The sequence below is a fragment of the Tachysurus vachellii genome, chromosome 3 (assembly GCF_030014155.1).
Source record: "Tachysurus vachellii isolate PV-2020 chromosome 3, HZAU_Pvac_v1, whole genome shotgun sequence".
Classification (NCBI taxonomy): domain Eukaryota; kingdom Metazoa; phylum Chordata; class Actinopteri; order Siluriformes; family Bagridae; genus Tachysurus; species Tachysurus vachellii.
Window position 1 is genome coordinate 30,350,373 of NC_083462.1, and position 15,989 is coordinate 30,366,361.

The 15,989-nt window shown below is 41.3% G+C and overlaps 1 protein-coding gene across 3 annotated transcripts in view; it reads right to left on the reverse strand.

Annotated features, from left to right (window-relative positions):
* Window positions 1-461: 461 nt before the first annotated feature.
* Window positions 462-15,989, reverse strand: part of dnm3a (dynamin 3a) — a 32,224-nt gene continuing 16,696 nt past the window's right edge. For 2 of the 3 annotated variants that reach the window (XM_060866707.1, XM_060866708.1), the window contains 6 exons: window positions 14,974-15,083; window positions 10,859-10,970; window positions 9,147-9,311; window positions 6,890-7,125; window positions 6,211-6,414; window positions 463-1,112 (listed from right to left, as the gene is read on the reverse strand). In XM_060866707.1, the coding sequence (XP_060722690.1) occupies window positions 1,031-1,112; window positions 6,211-6,414; window positions 6,890-7,125; window positions 9,147-9,311; window positions 10,859-10,970; window positions 14,974-15,083 (909 nt within the window). In that variant the 3' untranslated portion in view covers window positions 463-1,030. Of the gene's footprint in view, window positions 1,113-6,210; window positions 6,415-6,889; window positions 7,126-9,146; window positions 9,312-10,858; window positions 10,971-14,973; window positions 15,084-15,989 lie in introns of all 3 variants that reach the window. The other variant, XM_060866709.1, reaches the window with a different exon arrangement.

Here is a 15,989-nt window from a genome sequence, read left to right on the forward strand (position 1 = left end):
TGTAACCTTCAGGTCTGCTGATGTGGGGTGCGAGTGTGTGTGAGTGCGTGTGAGTACGTGTGTGTGTGTGTGTGTGAGTGTGCGAGGTGCTTATTAGCAGTAACACCCTTCATACCATTTTCCCCACTGGTTCCAACAATGCCACATCAGACGATCACTCAGGAGATGAAAGAAAAGACAGCATCAGTCTCCCAGCTCAGTTGTCAGGGATGATATCTGGAATAGTGCTGCCATTATTCATAGAGAACGGATGGTGTCTGTGTTGGTGATGGTGTCAATTGCCACTTCACAGTTCCAGGGTTATGTGTACACTTACCTACACTCCACTTAGGACAGACTCCTGATCCTTCACAACCCTGACCAGGATAACACAGATACTGAAGCTACTCCAAAACGTTCTGAACCTCTGAGGAAGTCGGAATGAAAATCGATTTAACGTACATGTAAGTGTACAGCATGTTCCTTTTAATAAGGTCTGCCATTATTTACAAAAGCACTTTACACACACACATGCACACACGCACACATGCACACACACACACACACACACATGGTCTCTCTGCCTGACAGAATTTTCACAAATAGGCAAAAGAAAACAGATTAAGTATTTTATGCAGAACAGCACAGGCTTTGTGGAGTCTTGCTGCAAGTGTAGAATAAAGAACGTATAAAATGAATAAAATATTGCAGAATATTGTTCACTAGTGACAACATGCCAGCGAGGCATCAGATTCACTGGTGTATCCTACAGTCCGTTTGTAGTTGATCCCCTCTCGTATAGAACCATGTTGAAGAGTAAGGGTGTGAGAGTTGAGGTGATAGACTTCAGGCTAGAGCAGAAAACACATACTCATAAATAACCAGTGTTGTAAAAACCAGCTATGATCTACTACTGCTTTTTGTTCCACCCGAATATTAAGTGCTTTAAAAGGAGGGTTTGGATGCAGCCAGAGTGTAGCACCTGTAAACCCTCATTAACGATTCAGTGAAAAGAATCTGGACCAAACACCAGGCTGAAGTTCTATAATTCTCACTCAGTCCTTCTTCCTTTTGTATTCGGGGTTCTCTTATGTTCGTGTTGTTTTTGCGAAGGCACTGCTGGTGGCTGTCTCCTGAAACACACGCACACACACAAACAGAAATCAGCATCAAATGTCATGTTTACTTTTCTTCTAATAGGCAGCTTTCCTGACAGTGAGGATGTTTTCAATAAATCATGATCTTAAGGCGCCGACCAATCAGGACGAGGAGGCATCTCTGCTTTCTGTCAGATTGAGCAGTCCCTCTGAAACAAACATAGTTTTTTTGCAGATTCGGCCCAAGACGTGTTGTGTGACATCAACACACATGAATCGAAGATGGATTAAGCTGAATATGTGTTGAACATGAGTACAGCTCTCACAGAACCTAATGATGTATCTACATTGAGCGGTGTTTAAAGGAAGAATCCAGTGCTTGCTGTTTTGCCAAATTTAGGTAGTTGTCCCCGTAAAAAAAAGCACAAAAAAAAACAACAATAACTGTACAAATTGAATGAGAAATTGCAGCAAAATAATTTTGGGCTACAATAATCACAAGAAACTCTATAATCCTAGAAGACTGACTGCAGAAAACTCTCAATCTTGCACAAACATTCAAGTCTCTACATGTGTTTTTGTTTGAATTTGAACACTTTTTAAAGGCTACATTAAAACGACTGATCACAGCTTTGATTAATGACCAGAAGTGTCATCAGATCCCTGTAAATAAAAGCTCTAAAAGCTATAACACACCACAAACCTACGTTACATCAGACACCATCAAATTGTCTCTGTAAACCCTATTTACACCTAATTATTAGATAACGGCTTCTGATTAGTTCAAATGAACGTAGCTAATGACAAATCTATTCTGCGAGGGGGAAAAAGCATCTCATTCAAATTCAAACAAATCTTATATGTTTACCGTTTCTCAATTCTTTCCTTCTGAAGGTGCTTTTTGAAAAACGGTGTGGAGAAAAAAAAAGACTTTTGGAATAATATTGTTACCCCTTAATAATTCCTGTCAGGGCTGTGACACCAAATTGGCACGAGCTGCCATAAATGCCTAAGGCAATGTGGGCTGTCAGTGAGTGTGAGAGAGAGAAACTGTGTGTGTGTTTGTGTGTGCACCGCAAATCCAGGAAAGATCCCTGTGGAGGTTCAGGAATCTTGCTTTCTAATGGAGCTGGCAGAGGGAGATGTTTTTTTGAGATGAGAATGAGGAGACGGGGGTTTGGGGAGGGGGGATATTTTTTTTTCCTCAGGATCTGCGGCGAGCCCTGGACAATCGAGAGAAAAGATGGAGATGATGGAAAAGAAAGCAAAACCAGGCTTAAAATTGAAACGGATTGAACAGCCTGGAAATACCAGAGGTTTATTTTGGAGCAGGAGACAGTACAAGGACTAGTATACACACGTCTTATTGTGTTAGACAATGAACATCGAAATCAGCATTTTTCATTTATCCCTAATGAACTGAGGAAAAACTCCTTAAGATGATATCACATAAGATGTCGTCCAGCATCACAATTTCGCTCTTGGTCACTCAGATTCTAAAACTTAACTCTTTTTCCTGCTTTCATCACATCAATGTCAAGAACTTTTTATTGCATAACAGTTATTATTAGAATATCTAACTTAAAAAAATAAAAAAGGAAACATCACAACTAATAAAAACACGAGTTGGGGTAGAGGAGCATATATAATCACTTGAGCATCCAAAAAAACAACAACACTGTAACCACAATAATATATCCAAAAATAAAGCATAATAAAATATCGGGAAAGGAAATAAGGATGCCACGAAGCATGGCATCAACAAGATGCCACTGTAACAAGATCATCATCTGTCAGTGGTTTTAACGTTATGGCTTATCGGTATATATACACACACATGACTCTCCAAATTGAATTGGCTACAAATACTTACTCTTCTATAACAGTATGTTAACAGAAACCTTTAGTAAAATGTCATGTTAAAGAAGGAGAAAACAGGAAGTAATTAGTTAGTGATCTAGTCTGATAGTAATCCGAGATAGAAACTCAGACTCAAGCATATGAACTAACCTTATAACCACATCGTTCTTATTTAAATATATCATAAAGAAGATGACTGGGTCAGGCGAACAGCGTTTAATGGCTTGTGAAGCACAAAGAGCCAAAGGAGAAAAGCCACACTGCAAAGAGTGTGTAATTTGTATATACTCTAGTACTGCAAAAGAAATTAAGAGAGCAAAATAAGGGCAAAGGAGAGGTGGGGAGAGAGAGAGAGAGAGAGAGAGAGAGAGAGAGAGAGAGAGAGAGAGATGCTCGAGAGCTGGAATGCATGATGGAGTGAGGAAAAAGTGAGAAATGAGAGAGAAAAAGGGGATTTGGTTGGCTGAGAAGAAGCAGTTGAAAAAGGGTGGAGGTCCAAAATGACCCTTTTCTGAGTATAGAGGTAATGAGGGAGAAAGCAAATGAAAGGACAGCCAAAGGGAAAAAAAACATTGAGAAAGAAAAGAAGTGCAGGGAAAATGGTGTGGCAGCAAGAAAGACTTGGATCAGTGACACGCAAACTGGACAACGGACATCATGGATGTCACTCGAGTATGAATGCTCGAACAAACCTTGAGTACAGCTTTACGGGCTTATTAACTAATCTCAGAACACTTAGAAAACCCACCTAATACAGTTGAATAACTATATGAAACGTGAGAAGTGTTTATTTACAGCTGGTGCTGACTGGATTCAGCCATCCAACGCATGAGCGGGGGAAGGGGATGGAGGCAGGCTGTACTGAATGTTGGGGGGGAGGAGGAGGAAGAAAAAAAAAAGAAAAAAAGAAATATGAAAAACACATTTTCCAGTAGACCCCCACCCAGCTCAAGTAACCTCTGTCCTCACTGTGCCGGCATCTTAATTCGTGTGTGTGTGTGTGTGTGTGTGTGTGTGTGTGTGTGTGTGTGTGTGTGTGTGTGTGAGTGTGTGTGTGTGGCCATGTTTTTATAGCTTCAAGAGGACCAAATGTCCCCACAATGACAGAAATATCAAGTTTTGACCTTGTGGGGACATTTAGTTTGTCCCTACGAGGACAACTGCTTTTGAACAAAACCTAAAAGAACCAAAATGTTTCCTTTTCTGTTACTGAGGTATGAGTAGTAAGTTGTCAATGAAAGGTCCTCACAAGAATAAGAAGACAAACATCAGTGTGTGTGTGTGTGTTTCTTCTGTATTTTTTTTTATTTGATTTATGAACATAAACAGTTTTCTGGTCATAAATCTGCTCATGGTGTCTGAGAGCCAGCATTGTAGCTCTGGGAACGTTAACAGTACGGTAGAAATTTTCTCGATGTGCAGATAGGTAGCCTCATATTTCACTCTCATCGCAAAGAGAGTCCTTTGAGCATAATACTGAACAGTCCTCCAAGAAACGGTATGCTATTGTTTTCTCAGAACATTTCTATGCGAACATTTGGCACGGATGGTAAATATGACCGACGGTTCTCATGCACTTCTCATGCCCAGAGTTTACAGGTGGTAAAAGTCTGTAGTTTGTGCTTTGCCGGATTTGCTACATACTGATATACACTATATGGTAAAGGCGGCAGTTTGGGATTGTGCCACAGTGTAGTCATGAGGCCCAAGCTATTACGCTGTACACTGCTGTCAGACCTTGATTAGTTTATTCAGGTGTAGAGGGATGGAGTGCGTGTGCTGATGACTGAAGCTCGTTCTCCAAAAACACAAACAAATCCCTGTGAGTTAGCTGTCGTAGATGATGGATATGATTTCAGACTGTGGATGGGAATAAACAGTCAGTGAGTCCGCAGAGTTCCCAAACATGTGCCTTTGGCTAGACAGAGTTTCTGACCGTGTTTAAATGCTGAGAGTTGAATCTGTAACCAAACGTCTGAGTGTGCTTAATAACATTTTAACCAACCTTCCGAATCAACTAGACTACTGAGTACACTCAATAAAGTCCAGCTGCATCAAATTCTGGATAAGTGACTGACATGACTGAATGGGAACAGGAGTTTACCTTTTAAGGCTTAATCGTTAAATATTATTCATTCATTCATTCATCTTCTACCGCTTATCCGAACTACCTCGGGTCACGGGGAGCCTGTGCCTATCTCAGGCGTCATCGGGCATCAAGGCAGGATACACCCTGGACGGAGTGCCAACCCATCGCAGGGCACACACACACACTCTCATTCACTCACGCAATCACACACTACGGACAATTTTCCAGAGATGCCAATCAACCTACCATGCATGTCTTTGGACCGGGGAGGAAACCGGAGTACCCGGAGAAAACCCCCGAGGCACGGGGAGAACATGCAAACTCCACACACACAAGGCGGAGGTGGGAATCGAACCCCGACCCTGGAGGTGTGAGGCGAACGTGCTAACCACTAAGCCTCCGTGCCCCCCTCGTTAAATATTAGTTCAAATATATTATAATTACGTGATTGTGGTTTGAAGTGGCGCTTTATAGCTTGGACTCGTACTAGACTCTGGACCGTGTTTTGTAAATGAAACACATGCTACTCTGTCCGGTCCTCTAAACAAGCTGGGCTGTGAAATTGGAGCTGGACTGTGAAATGACACTTTCATTGTAACTTTGAACAAATGTTTTAAACTCATGGTATCTTAAGTATGTAACTTAGTGAGCCAGCATTAATGTATTCAATGTTAGAGATTTAAGCACTTATGTACGTCGCTCTGGATAAGGGCGTCTGCCAAATGCTGTAAATGTAAATGTAAATGTAAATGAAATCTCTTCTCGTTTGTGACAAGCCGAATTCGGTTAAATGACTGCGTAAATGCTTGTGACCGGCTGCGGCACACCATCAGTTACACAAGTCTGGATGATTCTATTTAAATATGTACATAAAAAAGTCATTTTTTTGCGTTAATTAGTTCTGCGAAAGTATTTTTTAAGTGCTCCTGCGGAAACACACACGACTCGCCATCTGACAGTTGATGACGACTTCTTGCATCTTAAAGGTTCGATGTAGAAGAGAGGATTTTTCATTCACAAATCATTCCAGGAAGAGCCTCCTTTTGTTAAGCTAGAGCTATTAATCATAACCATCCAAAGAAAAAGTGAGCTATTTGAAGTATACGTTGTGTCGTATAGGATTCATACTGAGCGTAGAACCCGATTCAGGAGCATGAATTAACCGAGTGCTCAGTAATTCATTACCTGGGAATGCTGGGAGCGATACGGTTGGGGCGTGTCAGTGTCTGAGGTGAGTCTTTGTTCTTCAGGACTTTGGGGACAGATGGAGCAGAACAAGATGGGAGAAGAAGGACAGGAGTAGTTGGAAGAGCAGGAGGAACAGCACCGCGAGTCAGGGGACCGGCAAAAGATGATGTCTTTTTAGAAGCACAGAGAACAGTTGGAGATCTGAGAGAGAGAGGAATGAGAGAGAATGAGAGTTGCCTTAAGAACGTTCATGATGTCTTGTATAAATGATTGTGTGTCTTGCTTGTCTAGCTTAATGATGTGTTTTCTTGTTTTGTCATGACCCTGGCCATGTTTTAGTGTGATTTAACCTTACTCTTGTTAGGGATTTGTGTGGATTCTCCTTGTATTTTTTCCCCCTCAGTGCTATTGCTATATTTTGGTAATGGAATATTTTGAGGATTAAGAAAACCCATCTTGCATCCAACTGTGTTTGACTCTTACAGCAATAAAACCAAAAGGGAAGCTTCCTGTTGGTGTTCTTTTACAGTAAGTTTGTTCAGCTTCACATACACAAAAACCCTTTGTGGATTAATTATCCACACCAGTCATTTTATTTTGACTTTAATCTACCACAAAACATGATTTAAACCCCTTATCTACCTTAGAATCGATTGACTCCGGGACTGTATCCTACCTGTGGTTAACAATGCTGCTTAGTAGACCAGGACCTTCTACAGGGGCTGGAAGCAAAGTGGACAGTGTAGATGTGGAGATCTCACTGAGGATGGACAACGCCTCCTTCAGGGCTGAATGAGTCCGTAACACGTGCTCTCTGTGCACAGCCTGCTCCGGAGACTCCTCCATCAGAGCCGAATGGTCTCCTATAGAGTAGAGCTGAGCCAGCAGCTCCGAGTGGATAAACTCTTTCACCTGTGGGAAGAAGAGAGAAAAACAGTAAGCAGCGACAATGGGAAAGCAGAAAATGATAATGGAAATGAAAGAAAAGACAGAAAGTATGAAACAAGTCCAAATCAACGCCAATGGCATGGGATGGGAATGCTGACCACCAACTAGTCTGATCCTTCTTGTTACTAAACTGTGTGCCATAATTACCTTTAAATTATATCTCAAACATGTAGGAAGCTATTGAAGAAAACTTGGTTCTTAAAATGCATCATGCAGATGATGGAAAAATCACAGAGAGCAATAAAACTGGCTTCATCGGAGGTGCCAGTAACCCGTCATCCTTAATGTAGCTTTTTAATGCACTTTGCTGTAATTCTGTACACACTCTCTGCTTTAACCCACTCGATCATCTGCTACTCTCTAAAAACCCAAATACAATCAGAAACTGTGGATCTGTTCAGTCACTGTAGTACTGGTTCCACTCACATTTCAGCAAACAACTGCACAATTTGTTATTTTAGAAATGTGAAAAACCTTTGTATTCTCAGAAGCCTAAAGAATTTACAGCCTAAACACCACATTTCGAAAATGTACGTTACCATGTGAGAAGTTGCACCTGTTAAGTTTAATCAAGTGGTGAAAAGCACAAAGTTTATGTATGAACAAGGCAACAGTCAATATATAACCAAAGTGTTGGTGAAATGATTGATGAGGTATTTATAAAGGATAGCGTTAGAGGATAAACTATTCATGGCATACAGAACATTTGACATGCTGATGATATGCAACCTGTTTGTGTCAGTACATTGATATTCAGTGTATAGAAGTTTCTTCTATAGAAGACAATAAATCACGTAAACTGAAAAGTCGATGTTGCTACAAACAAGCACAAACCCTGTACTTCAGGAGTAATACACCATACACACGTTACACATATAAATTGACTAACACATCAACACAGGTACTGTAACACATCATACCACACACTCATCATTTTCCTATTACAGCATGCTCAGTACTGTTTATTCTTTAAAAATAGAACTTTCCCACCGAATACAAAGATTACCCTTTTTTTTTTGTTTTTTTTTTTTTACAGATCTTAGCCATGAGCCTCAGCATAGTTGGGATGTAACACAATATGTCCATTATCTGTGTTTGTATCTCGATCTCTTTACTGCTCAAAAATATTCCGTATCTGTTTTTGTATTTGGATTTGGGTTAAAGAAGTGAGTGTGGTCTATAACAGAAGTTTAGATTTTTTTTGTTTTGATTAACCCTCACTGGAAAACACTGCTTGATGAAAAAAATTCACAAAATATAATGACTTAGATTTGTATCTATCAAAATCTACTCTAACACTGGGACAAACTCCTGGAATGCTGCTGTGGGGTCCTATAAACTATAAACACACAGTTCTTTTGTTTTCACAGAAATATAATTTTTGGAACGTTTACTTAGGCTAAAATCTTCTATTAGCGTCGCAGACTTCAGGGTTGCCAGGATTGATGTACGTTTTCCTCATAGTGCAGATTCACTAAATAAACAGAGGTTTGTGGACAACTGACCATCACACCTGTATGTTCTTGCTGAACATCCAATTCCACATTTATAATTTCTTTCTTTCTCTTTGCTGTGATAATAAGCGTCACTCTACTGTGAAGGTTTTCCACTAGATGTTGGAGTGTGTCTGTGGGTCATGGGAACCCTCCATTATACTCCACCTCCTGTCTGTATCAGTATTCATTTTTGTTTCGGACACAATATCTGTTTCATTCCTACAACACAGTGAGAGGACATGTTTTAGCTGCTTTGACACTTTGAAGGTTGAATGTCATATATGTAGTTTGGTTGGTAAACATATACCTAATTATTATTTATGGTCGTCATAGCGACATGCTTACACGGTATCCGAAGCATTGATTTAGATCTGCTCTTACTAGACAGCTGTCAACCAATGAGAAGAAGTTTTTTCCATGACTATGATATGAACTGTCATTCATATTTGATTTTAGTTGAGAGAGAGGAAAAGCATAACTATTACTGACGTTGTTGATCATCAGGTGCATGATGGTTTTGGGAATCAAGTCCCGTATGCTCTTGTAGATGATTCTCATGTAAGAGTCCACCAGGCTGCGGATGGTCTCCACCTGCCTCTCAAACTGTGGATCCACGGATAAGATCTCATCAAGTTCTGAGATGTCACCATCAGACTGACAAAGGGAGAGAGAGAGAGAGAGAGAGAGAGAGAGAGAGAGAGAGAGAGAGAGAGAGAGAGAGAGAGAGCATTTCTAAGAGTAAAAAATAGAAACAAACTTTATCCACAAGGTTGTTTAAGATTTAGAAGAGAGACAATAAAAAAAATGAGAGAAAGAAACAGAAGGAAAAATACATCCTAGAGACAGAAAGGGGTTTGTTCTATAGACTTATGTCAAAACAAGTTATGGGGAACCCTGACAGAACCCTAATATCACTCAGCGCCCCCCCACCCCCCACCCCACTTCAGAGGGAACAAAAGAATGAGAGAGAGAGAGAGAGAGAGAGAGAGAGAGATGGAGAAAGAGGGTAGAAAGAGAGGGGGCTGATTAGAAACAGACATTAACGCCCCTCTTTCCTCTCTCCTCTCTTCAACACAGTGACACAAGAGCTGAGGAATGCAGGCGGCCTGCTGATGGTGGAGCAGCCGGTAAAGAGCCTGAAGTCTGCTGGCCAAGTGGCAGAGCGAGCGATACAACACACTCAAGAAACAGACACAGACAGACAATTTAGAAGAGACTCAGACACATTCAGGGAGGTCACAGTCAGGGGACACAGGACTCTTGCTCTTGAACAATCTCAGAGAGGTGACAGACATTTACAACTCCGAGAGAGGATTCTGAACAGAAGTGAACAGAAAAAGTACAAATATTCAATAAAAAAAAAAAAAGAGCTTGAGAGAAAACACATGCTCGGAAACACTCTGGGAAAAAGGTTAAGTCCCGAACTAGAACACGAGAGTGAAGTCTTACTGGATTGTGCCAAATAAAAAAATAATAAAAAATGCAAGGACATTTATATTTGCATTACACAACAGCACTCAGATATATACTGTTAATCTAATCTCTATAACCCTAAAGCTCATAAAATCTAAAGATCTAGTGAGATTTGGTATCAATTGTAGTCACGTGCTGCTTCAAAAGGTTCAAAACTAGTAGTTTAAACCTAAAAGAAAGACAAATTCTGACTAAACTAGCTTGAATGACAAACTAAACCTTTAACCTAGAGCAGACAAAAAACAGACACACATTTTACTCTCATGTGTCCAAAATATAACCATGTTAAACAGTAAAATTCTATAAATTCAAAGCCATCAACTCAAACTTCTCATCTCTGAGCGCTGAGCACAATCTGAGCTGGGTTTCAGTGGAATATAATTATCTCTATTCTAATCAAATCTATCCCTAACATTATCTATTAAATTTATTCAATATTAATTAATCTAACACTGCACATCTGTAATACATCTGTAATTCATATCTATTAATGTTTTGCCTGTTCATTAGCCGGGCCAATTAAGCAAGACTTTTCTGCTTGAACTTGGTTCTGTAAAGTGTGGATGTGTACACAGATAGAGTAGGATATATTATATACCTGGAGTAAAACTTTATAACATGTTTCAGCTACGTTTTCAGTGCTACCTGACTGAGCAGCAGGCAGTGTACAATGTGTATACACTACAGGTCAGTGCTGTACAGGTTGAGGATTACTGTTGTTGTCTTACTGCTTTTTTCTCAGGATAGACTCCAGCACGCAGCAGTGAGGCTTTCCAGCTTTCTGCCTCCTCCTGCAAGTCACAGGCCAGCTCCAGATGCCTGTAGTCCTTATATACGTTCCTATGGTTGCAACACACACACACACACACACACAATACACACACACACACACACACACACACACACACAGTCATGACAGGCTTGACAAAACAAACAAGGTCACTCAGTACAACTGGGATCAGGCCTACATCTGACATTTATTCTCTTCCTTTATTCACTTTATATTCATCTTTATAATCTGACTTTGTTTGGAATGCTTTTGTGCTGTCGCATTTTTTCCCCATCTATGTTTTTCCTCCTTGCTTGCTGTCACCTCCTGGGTTTGTCTCTTGCCGGCATAGCTCCATGAGGCAGTAATCTGGAGTCCAGCTCCCTCCATCTGTTACACATTCCCTCTAATGACTGTGTTGTTTCTTTCTCTTTTTGTGCACCCCCCAACACCCACCCCACACAAACGCCCACCCCCGTTCGCCCCCATCATGTTTGCGCAGCCTGTTGTTCGGGTTTGTTGCGCCTGTGGGGTGAGAGGCTGTCAGGCTGCTCCACAACATGGGTCCGTTTCTGGCTGCACCTCATACCAGCATCACAAAGTACACAAAGCCTGGGCACGAGCTAACAGCAGGTGAACACACACACAAACACACACACACACACACACACGCACACACGCACACACGCACACACACGCACACACACACCATCTCGCCATGCATCACAGGCAGGAATATGTACATGTTTGTGTTATCTGTCCAGGTTGTGTGTGTGCTTTTTTTTTTTTTGAACAGCTACACTTCAGCAATGAGATTAACGGATTACCCAAAAATCTTTTTTTCTTTTTCTTCTAGATTTGATCACCTGCTAATTCCACTCACCTTACAGCCCTCCCCTATTAGAGATACAATAGTCACCCTGCTGCATCACAGGGCAGCATAACACACTGGGAAGAAAGTGCTATCTACACTCATCCACATACATGAGCTGACAGTCGGCCACGATTAGCTTGTGCTGCTGATTAACAGGGAAGAGATTATGCCATATCCCACCTCCTATTTTGTTCTCTTGGCTTCCCAAGAGATCAAATGAATGTCTTTAGACTGGAGAAGAGTCTGGAGGAGCCAGAGGAAATCCCTGAAGCACAAGGAGATGATGCAAGCTCCACAGATACAGGGCAGAGTTGGAAATCAAACCCCCAACCATAAGAGACTGTAGCAGATACAGCAATATGGCAGCATATTGGCAAGCAGGTAACACTGGTGCCTCACAAGGGTCAAGGTTCACCATGGCTCCTAGTTCAATCCAGTGGATCCACTTTATGGAGATGCAGATTTCATTTTCCAACATGACTTGGCACCTGCACACAGTGCCAAAGCTACCAGTACCTGGTTTAAGGACCACGGTATCCCTGTTCTTAATTGGCCAGCAAACTCACCTGACCTTTAACCCCCTAGAAAATCTATGGGGTATTGTGAAGAGGAAGATGCGATATGCCAAACCCAACAATGCAGAAAAGCTGAAGGCCACTATCAGAGCAACCTGGGCTCTCATAACACCTGAGCAGTGCCACAGACTGATGCCACGCCGCATTACTGCAGTAATTCAGGCAAAAGGAGCCCCAACTAAGTATTGAGTACTGTACATGCTCATACTTTTCATGTTCATACTTTTCAGTTGGCCCAGATTTTTAAAAATCCTCTTTGTATTGGTTTTAAGTAATATTCTAATTTTCTGAGATTTTTGGATTTTGGGAATTTGGGATTTTCCTTAGTTGTCAGTTATAATCATCCAAATTAAAAGAAATAAACATTTGAAATATATCAGTCTGTGTGTAATGAATGAATATAATATACAAGTTTCATTTTTTGAATGGAATTAGTGAAATAAATCAACTTTTTGATGATATTCTAATTCTAATATGACCAGCACCTGTATGTGTTCCCCTTGTGTTCAGTTGAATTTCTCTATGTTCTCTGGTCAGTACTTGAATCGGAAAATACAGCACAGTTTCATGTTTTGAAACTTAAAAGGATTCTGCACACATTTTCTCATAACTGATTTTCAGCTACAAGGCATAGTTCTGCCATGCACAAGTGGAATTTACATGAAATTGGCAATCACGTAAAATACACAACTTGTTTTATCAGAACCGTGTAAAGCCAGACAGAGACGGCTGTGTGAAGTTACACTCTGTGTTGACACACGCTATGGGTCTGAGTTAGAAAAACTTCAAAATGCATCTACAAATGTGTTACTATAGACAAAATCAACAAAACAATCAATGATTAGTCTAAGAAAATGTTCTTAAGCCGTTTCCGGATTCCGCTGCTTTCTCTGAAGTTGAGCCTTTTCTGACCACAACCAGAGCCATAGAGGCAACATGCCATCACACATGAGCACCAAATGATCACACTCTCTCTCTCACACACACAAACCACAAATTACGTGCACACACATACACATGCACACACACACACACACACACACCACAATTAATGCACGCACACACACACACACACACACACACACACACACACCACAAATAATGCACGCACACACACATTCCATTTTTCTAAAAAAAAATACTGGCATTACATTGACACTCTGTCCCTTCTCATGCTGTTACAGTTGGACATCATTTCCAAAACATATTAATACTATATTTGTGAGTGTGTGGCTGTGTGAGTCACTGTTTAATACTAAGATAGTTTTTATGTTGGAGTGTGTTCTCCTGTGTCCCGAAATCCCAAATGACTTCGCTGACAGAGTCTGCACCCTGACACCACCTTTGGCACAGAGATTACACATTTGTGTGTGTGTGTGTGTGTGTGTGTGTGTGTGTGTGTGTGCATGTGTGAGTGCATGTAAGTTGGTACATTATAGTGTAGCAAGTTGAGATTCAGAGAAAACACACGAGAACAAGAATTCCTAACTTCCGCGGAGTGCAAGTAGTTTGCTACGTGTGTGCACATTTATGAAAAGTTATGTGAGTTAATCCGTGTGGATTTGTGTTTGCTTACATAGCAATCCCTCTTATTAAGTCTCTAATTAGTCCTGGCCACACCCACAATCAGAAACCGAGCTGTGCTGCTTAGGAAAGAATCTAAGACTAAGGGGAGAGGAAAAGGGGGATAGACACTAGCCAGGAATGTGTCAGCAGGTCCTATAGCACTGGCCGTGTGTGTGTGCATGTGTGTGTGTGTGTGTGTGTGTGTGAGAGAGAGAGAGAGAGAGAGAGAGCGAGAGATCCTGAGAGGAAATGTATAGCATGTGGTTGCTTTTACATTCGTGTAAATCCCTCAAGTTTCAAGAGTACTCTACTGCATCTCTTTGGCATGTGAATGCTGACCGGAGTGTGTGTGTGTGTGAGTGTGTGTGTGTGTGTGTGAGAGAGAGAGAGAGAATATATGTGAATGCTGACCGGAGTGTGTGTGTGTGTGTGTGTGTGTGTGTGTGTGTGTGTGTGTGTGTGTGTGAGAGAGAGAGAGAGAGAATATATAACACACAGCACTTTTTAAATCTATTGCGCTCCCAGTTTGTGTCTAGCATAATAATTGTCCGGGAAACTCCCAAGCAGAGAGCAGCCAGAAGAACAGACACAAATTCCAGCAGCAATAGCAGAGACCGTAGACACACAGGAGAGATGGACCGGGGTGACTGGTGATACTCGCTGCAATGGAGAACGGGGTGGAACGTTTGTCAAATGTTGTGTCGAGTTTTACCGGTTTTCTTATGAATTCGAATCCGTTTTATAACCGCCCGATGATAAATCACTGTGCAGCTCTGAGCGAGTGTCATGACCTCTTATTAGTGGCAAGACTCACACACACACACACACACACACACACACACACACTCTGGTCAGTGTGTGAATCCTGAGCTGTGAGTCACTAAAGTGTGGTTTGTCTGTAACTAGCTGTGTCTCCATTTCCCAGTCTACAGCCTGATCATTTCTGACAACCACACAAATGTAAACCCTCTCTACATAAACCCCTCCCGTCTCTGTGTTTGTCTGTGCTTGTGTGTGTGCTTGTGTGTGTGTGTGTGTGTGTGTGTATACACAACTGACCTATGCTCTGTGTTAAAGATGGAAAAGGCATGTTTGCTGGACATGAAGGTCTTCTCCACAGTGCGCACTCTCAGGTTGTCCAGAGGCAGCATGTATTTCTTCTCCTTCTCCTAAGGGGAAAGATCACACACAGCACAGAGGTCACAGGTGAGAAAAACCTCACTTGGAATAAAACTGATATCAATATGTATTGAACTGTTCATTGAATCTGGAAGTAATCGTCCTTGAAGAAAGAATTATTTGCTAACTGTCGAAACAGTTCACACAGAATAAAATTCACCCAGTGTTTATCCCTAAATGTAAACTGAAAATGAAACGAAAATATCAATAAAGATTCTGGATTATCTACTGACAGCATAATCAAAAGCGTAGAAAAAAATAGAAAATGTATATATTTCAGTTGAGTGAAAAAAACACAATGAATATAATTGTTGCCAGAGAGTAAAAAAGAAAAGAAAAGAAAAAGAAGAGAAAGTCCTGTATGATTGGAGGGGTTGAGGTCGTGTAGGCACTGGAATTTGCCAAAGGAATTTTTCTTGATTATTTCTTCCTTAGAAAAACCAAACCCTCTAAACACACAAATAACACAACCTGAATCAAATGAAAGCGTGAGAACGTTTAAGAGATGCTGCAATTTTACGTTTAACACCAATCAGCTCTAATACCAGCCCAAAAGCAGCGTCGCGCTGGTCCTAAAGGGTCCCACAGCTGGAGTGATCTATATCCGTGTAATCAGAGTTAGCATAGCTGGAGGGAAGCGTACAAAAAGGGATGCTGCGAGATTTTCGGTGAGTGGCAAAAGACTTGGGAGGGAGAGAAAAGGAATGAAAGGGGGATTGAAAGATAGAAAGAGAAGGCCCACATGTGGAAGCCATTATTCGGCCTGAGCCTCTAAAACACAACATTTCTCAAAAAGAGGGGGCAGCTTCCCCCTCTCGCACCCTCTCCCCCTTCTTCTGTCTAGGAGGGGCTGGGGTCTCAGGAAACGGCTTGGATTACACTGTGAATAACGACGC